General features: G+C 37.7%; 1 protein-coding gene across 1 annotated transcript in view; it reads left to right on the forward strand.

The window, feature by feature from the left end:
- Positions 1 to 7,454, forward strand: part of ptprda (protein tyrosine phosphatase receptor type Da) — a 153,528-nt gene that overhangs the window by 139,508 nt on the left and 6,566 nt on the right. Inside the window, exons 6-8 of the mRNA XM_050035235.1 lie at positions 359 to 484; positions 2,209 to 2,363; positions 4,525 to 4,660. Of these exons, the coding sequence (XP_049891192.1) occupies positions 359 to 484; positions 2,209 to 2,363; positions 4,525 to 4,660 (417 nt within the window). The remainder of the gene's footprint in view (positions 1 to 358; positions 485 to 2,208; positions 2,364 to 4,524; positions 4,661 to 7,454) is intronic.

Below are 7,454 nucleotides of genomic sequence, written 5' to 3' on the forward strand. Positions count from 1 at the left end.
TTGGCTTCCTTTTCATATTCTCTTTTTATTTTTATTGTTTTTGTTAATTTTATGTGATATATTAAATGATTAAAAATGAGGTGTATTGGTTATTTTCTGGGCAACAGGGTGCATATACAATGCACTGAGAGAAGAAGGTGGGGGTGGTCAATAGCGGCCCAACAGCCTATTTTTGCCCGAACATGTGAATCTGACCATGCCTTCACTAATATACCTGCCCCTTGCCCACAAAGTTTTTTCTATCATCTCTTTATTTACTTCATAACTAAGTGGTAGTATTTTGGTCTCTTTGACTATCCCAGATAAAACTCAAAAAACGTCAGATATCCTGATTACATCTTCTCTGTCCATTCTTCAGGAAAAATGCCATCAGTACTGGCCTGCTGAGCGCTCTGCACGCTACCAGTATTTTGTTGTGGACCCCATGGCTGAGTACAACATGCCTCAGTACATCCTGAGAGAGTTCAAAGTCACAGATGCCAGGGTAGGTTCTCCTCAGCAAAGCTTTGCAGAAGGAGGATGGCTTCAGCTTATCTCATTTTAATTGGAAAAGGACATCAACACAACTAAGGGCGCTTTTTTTGCAACAGAATATATTCATGCATTTCCACTGCATGCAGAGGTATTTTGTGAATTTCACTGCACTCAAGTGGATTTGGACAGTAAGTTTTTTTCATGCACTTGTCAATTTTAAGATTTTTGGAATATTTTGCTTCCATACCATGTCTTTTTCAGAGTAGAAGAAAGAAAACATCTATAATACACATGTAGGTGTTTATTTTAGTGTAAGCTATCAGCCGGGGAAGTTTCATGATGATATTTATTTGTTTAAAAATTTTACCCCCGTGTCGTATTTTTGGTCTAAATATGAATGGCTTTATACATCTATAGGCCGTTTTCTCAAAACAACTTTTTTTTTCAAAGTAAGCCAAAAAGCTCCACTTCAACAGCACTTACATATACCAGACTTTCGTGTTTTATTCTTATCAATATTGAGTCAATCAATCAATCGTTTATTTGTCACATGGAATTATACTGTGATGTTGTCCTTTATTGCATCTTCTGACATTGTTGGCTGCTGCTGTATAAATGTTTCTGGATGGTTCTGGTAATCCGTGATTTATATAGCAGTGATGCACAGCAGGAACAGGACAACACCTCACATTCCCATTGTCGTACCAGTACTGTAAAGCACACGCCTGCTCTCCTTCTCTCACCATAGCCCTCTGCTCTGTCAGATTAGCATAAATTTTTTAGAAAAGTCACCTGGTTGAATGCAGCTGTCCAGGATTTAGCCAAGTTTCAGTGAATCAAAGAAAACTCAAGTTTCTGGTATTCCGTTGGAAAATGATGCAGTACGGAGGTCGTCCTTTTTTTTTTTTTTTTCCAATGCTTGTACAATGGCTAGCAGGATACTAATTCATCTGGTGCTTATTCTTCATCATCATTCCTCGATGTTTACTGATGTTCACATTTGAAAACCATCTGGCAAAAGCAAAAAGCACCACTAACGCTTGCAAAACAGACATAAGAGCCTAAATTTAGCACAAATTCACTGGAGCTGACAGAGAGGTGACTGGAAGCGTCTGCACCTATGTCATAAATATGGAGATTTTTACAGAGATCTTTCCTTATACATAATTTATAGCCTGATTTATAGATCATTTTATTCCTGAAAACATATTGAAACTTGACAGGTTTTTCTGATTTATGGAGAGATAAAAAAGCTATCCAAATTTCCCTCTGTAAAAACTTGAGTCTAATATGACGATAGATTGAAACAAAGATTTTGAACCTGGTTTTATCTAACGTTCAGATTTTGGCTCTGTAAATTGATGCAAATTAGCACATATTTCATCAGATAATACCTCATTTGTATGTTTAAACATAAAATTTCTGAAATCTTTAGTACAAAAAAATAAGTGTTTTAGTGTGACCCCAGTGTCTTACTAGTGAGCTTAAAATGTATGGAACTTTACTCTACATATCTTACAGGCCGTTTTCTCAGTAAAATGACTCAGAGGTAAAAGAACACTTTCAATTATGCACTAAAAGATTTAAAGGTGAAGAGTAACAGCAGTGTGATACTTTACTTGTTGGTCATGTGTTACCCCCAACTCTGTTCTCTACTGTATCTAACAGGAGGGGGCTGTAGATCTGTTTGAGTTACTCCCAATTTCTGTGTCCATTTTCCTGTGTGTTCATCAGGATGGTCAGTCAAGGACCATCAGGCAGTTTCAGTTCACTGACTGGCCAGAGCAAGGAGTGCCAAAAACCGTGGAAGGATTCATAGACTTCATCGGCCAAGTCCATAAAACTAAAGAGCAATTTGGACAAGATGGACCAATTACTGTCCACTGCAGGTAAGTGTGTGTGTGTGCGTGTGTGTGTGTGAGAGAGATTGAGAGAAAGAAAGAACATTACACCGTGATTTTTTTTCAAATGTATAGGTCGATTTTGTATGGGATGCCGTTTGTAAAGTGGCTCACACTGAAATTAACAGCAACATTTTGACACATTTAGCTTCAAACAACATTTACTTTTTACCACATTTACAGCAATATTTAAAATATGTGAGATGTATTGTCACAGTTAAATCTAAATATTAAATGTTAAATATAAAACTAAATGTTAAATCTAAATCTAAATGTTGAATATAAATCTAAATGATAAATATGAATCTAAATGTATAATAATAAATCTAAATGTTAAATCTAATCTTCCTAATCTTCTCTAATCTTAAATAAAATGTAAAAACATCAAAAACATCTTGTTATAACATGAAACTTTTCCTGATTTCTGACATTACCTGATATATGTATACATGTATATACATGTATACATATATCAGGTAATGTAATGTGAACCTGTTTCAATTTGTTTTACAGCCTTTTACTCACCTGTCCATGCTTGCATACACAGTGGAAATCACATATAGTGATCACATCTGTCCAGGTCAAATTTATCACAATAAGCAGACGATTATTATAACCTTTTTTTTTTCTATTTCTTTATTTCTCATGCAGATTACCATCTAACTAACATTTGCATATACACTGATCAGCAATAACATTAAAACCACTGGCAGGTGAAGTCAGTATCATCCTTCATCTTGTTACAATGCTGTACAATGCAATGAGTATGTACTTGGTCTGTAACAGTGTTTGGGTGGGTGGAGTGTTTCATGTGGCATCCACATGAATGCTAGTGTTGCACACTTGAGCAACAAAATGAGGAAGAAAACAAAATGTGCTTGTGCTTAAACACTTAGCTAACACACTGATAACATTTGGCACACTCACACAACTCATATTTCAGTAGGTTACCCTTTTGACATCGTCATTTACTCCCGTTAGGTGAAGCACGTTTTCATCGGACTTTTACTCCACTTGCAAAACGCCGAACAGCACACACATTTGCATTACAGTCTCTTATTGTTACACACTCTGTATGCTCACGTGTCACAACTTCATATTCAACATATTCCCATACTTTTAGCTTACCTGTAAACACAAGCACATCAGCACGACCACATCGCGACATGCAGGCTGGCTGGGGGGGTCCACTTACTAATTAGCGCTATCTTGCGCCTCACTGAAAGGAACATTAGGCTGCCTCAAAGTGCCTGTGAAGAGCTTTACTCATCGTATACCCATTTTAATCCACCGCAAATATTAGCTGATCTTGTGCACAAATATCACATTACAAATAAATAAAAATAATGACAACAAAATAATGAGAAAATAGTACACACGTAATACAAACTAAGAATGGGGGGTGTCCGCTTATATTGCCCACATTAATATGAGTCCCACACTAGGACCCAAGTTTTCTGAGCAGTAATAAGATGATCTATGTTACTGACTTCACCCATCAGTGGTTTTATGTGATTAAGTAACCAATTTATCTCTATCTTCATTCTATTGGTGTTTAGTTGTACCTGTGTGTAAGGTGGGTTGGTGTCAAGAAACACCTTATTATATAATGCAATCTAATACAACACCAAGTCAAACTGCAGCCTCATAAATAACTATAGAATTGAATTAACACCTCTTGGACACAAAGTTTACCAAAGCTAGCATTTCTTATTTGACTGTTGTTTTGAATGGTATTTTCATCTACAGGCATTTCTATTTGCCAGCCTCACCAGGCATTAGTAACTGCTGGCTGTTAGGTGTCAACATCTATCTCCTAATTCCCATAAGTCCTTGTGTTTCGAGCTCACTTCTTTCAAACAGCACTGTAGCTCTTGTGTAAGAGGATTTTCAGACATCTGTGTGTTATTTAGTGATCAGAGTATTTGACAGAATGGAAAAATACATTTGCAACCAGATGGGACAGCTTGTCAGTTTCTAATTTTAATCCTGTTCTGATTTTATGGAGCATACTCAGCTATCAAAGTGGTAACGCCATGTGTTACAGAATGTCAGGTTCCTATTTGATTTGATTTGTCCTGCAGATGTCTATGTGTGTGATGAACTTGTTGATTTGGAATGAGAGTCTAATAATGAGCGTGTCCACCAGTGCTGGTGTTGGGAGGACTGGGGTGTTCATCACCCTGAGCATCATCTTGGAGAGGATGAGGTACGAGGGAGTGGTCGACCTGTTCCAGACTGTCAAAACACTCCGAACTCAGAGGCCAGCCATGGTGCAGACAGAGGTACGACACACTGCTGCTGGTGTGTGTGAGGAACGTAAAAGAATACAGAGGAAAACGTCATGTCAGTATGATTAGTGCAATAGTGGGGTTATTATTGCCTAGCTACAAATTACAGCATGTAAAGGTGCAGTCAGTAATTTTACAGTTTTTCTCAATTGCTAAAACACTAAAACCCATTGGCTGAACAAAGTTCGCAGTTGCCTGAACTCATTTAGCTAATTGTGCAGTCTGTTGTCAATACCTTAAACCATTTCACATGGTAAAACACAATTTGCAGATCTCACCTAGACTTTTCAGCAGAACTCTAAACCCATTCTCATTCTCAAAACACATTCTGCACTCTAATGCACATGTCATCCATACAGGTAAACACAAGTGGCAACGATCAAATACAAATAGAGAACACATGTCATTGATCAAACACAATCACTGAAAATTGATTTCACTTGTTTCAAATCATGTGACACAACCAATATAAGCCAGTTCAGAGAGCAAACAGGTTGTTGAAGGTGGGACGGAGAAAGTCAGGAGGGAAAATATTGCTTGTGATGTTGACGAAGTGCTCTGGCCTGACCCAGCCCAAAGACAAGAAGAAGCACATTGATCACATGTTTACTCCTTTGATTTTTGTATTGTAGTATACTGTATACTGTAGTACAGTGCATTGTAGGCTGTATACTGTACAATAAACAAATTGTCTGGCCCTGAACATTGTGCTTTCCATTTGTTTACAGTACTGACTGCTCAATAGATTTTGACTGGTTGCAGGTTTATATCAACAAAGAACAAGAATTACAGTATCACAGAAACAAAGGACAAGTTTGTGAGATGCAGGGTACAGTACTGTAAAAATAGGGGTACAAGGAGGAGGAAGAACAAAAAAAATTGCAAAGCGCAAAGCAGAGTATAATTTCTGATCAATTTTGAGCTACTATGATAGAACATGTTTTCATTCATCAAAAGACAATGACGAAAAAATATGAAATTTGTTTTGAGATTAAAAATGTACTTCTCCCTGAGAACTATATGTTTTGAACGTGTTTTCTATTTTTTGGTGTATTGTTTACTGACTGCTTGATAGTGTATATCATTTTGATTGCTTTGTTTATGATTTGAGAGCAGTGTTTGGTTTTGAGCACAGGTAAATCTGTTTTGAGGCGAAAGTTTCATTTTGCACGACGAGTCAGAGGTTTTGTAAATAGTGCTTGAAGCTGAGGTTTTGTGTTTAATGTTTTCAGAAAATGGAGCAAGTTCACCCTGTCTCTTCCCTACTGCCGAGTCTGAAGCAAGCTGTCAGACAGCTGTCAAACATGGGTTGTTCATATGTAGGAAATCCGATCGCTATCAAGGGAGAATTAATTCGCAATGCTTTACGCCAGGAGAGGATCTTCAGACCCTGTTTAAATGTGCTGTCATTCCCCAATGAATATGTTTGAATGGTACCGTCTTTCATTAGACTCAATCATTTACCTCTACAACATTCTCCGGCCACACATATCAAATTTGACACACCGCAGACATGCGCTCTCATCAGAGCAAATGTCGTGCATCATGTTTTTTTGTGAACGGTAGCTTTTTATATGGTATTGGTGATGTTTTGCAGGCCTCTGCCTTCTTTCTGTTGGCTGAGTAGAACTCCAGTGTTACTAAGCAGGCCATTAGGCAAGAGGACATAAAAGCTGAAACAGTATTTTTTGGGGGGTTTAAATTACTAGTGACCTACAGTACATAATGAAAAAGCCACTGAATGATAGGTTATTTAAGCTACTTTGTTTAATAAATCAAATATGAATAAAACTAAAGAAAAGTACAATCATGGCCAAGTAAAATATGCCTTACCTGTTTGAATGATGTTTTTATATTTCATTTTAAGCTGCTTCCAAGTGCGTTTTTCCCGTGAGATTGCACCTATATGAAAATTATTTTTTATTCAAAACCACTCCACCACTTTTTCACCTGTATGCTACGATTTTAATTAAGTGTCGTTAAATGTTAAATTAATGGACTAGTGCATTCAAACTTACACATTGACTCGGGCAGCAATTTTCTCCCATGCCGCCTCTCTCTCCTTAGAAGCTTTAGCGGTTTTACTTTTTCTTTTTTTTTTACGAAATATGTGTTCATATTCGCTGTAGGCATTCATGAGCACCTCCAATTCCACAGGTGTAAAATAAGTTGATCGCTTTTTCTCTCCAGTTGCCATGGTGAATCGAGGTATCGGGGCTAGTTGATGATGGCTTTTTATTGAGGTTGTGCACGCGCTTAACTCAAGGTATACCTACTCAGAGTTGATTGAACTAATTCAAATCAGCTGTTCTAGAACCGGATACTCAGAGTTTCCCATCTCAGGGTAAGTCAACTCAGAGGCCGTTTACACGTTGCCGGCTATTTTCATAAACGGATATTTCACCGTCTCCGTTTTCAAAAAGATCTTCGTTTACACTTACCCGTGTATATATACACACAAGAGCATGCCAAACCTGTAGGTGGCAGTGTAACAAGAAGCTCAAGCCTTCCATCAATCAATCAATCAATCAATTTTATTTATAAAGCCCAATATCACAAATCACAATTTGCCTCACAGGGCTTTACAGCATACAACATCCCTCTGTCCTTATGACCCTCGCAGCGGATAAGGAAAAACTCCCCAAAAAAAACCCTTTAACGGGGAAAAAAAACGGTAGAAACCTCAGGAAGAGCAACTGAGGAGGGATCCCTCTTCCAGGACGGACAGACGTGCAATAGATGTCGTACAGAACAGATCAGCATAATAAATTAACAGTAATCCATATGA

Source organism: Epinephelus moara, chromosome 22 (assembly GCF_006386435.1).
Source record: "Epinephelus moara isolate mb chromosome 22, YSFRI_EMoa_1.0, whole genome shotgun sequence".
Classification (NCBI taxonomy): Eukaryota; Metazoa; Chordata; class Actinopteri; order Perciformes; family Serranidae; genus Epinephelus; species Epinephelus moara.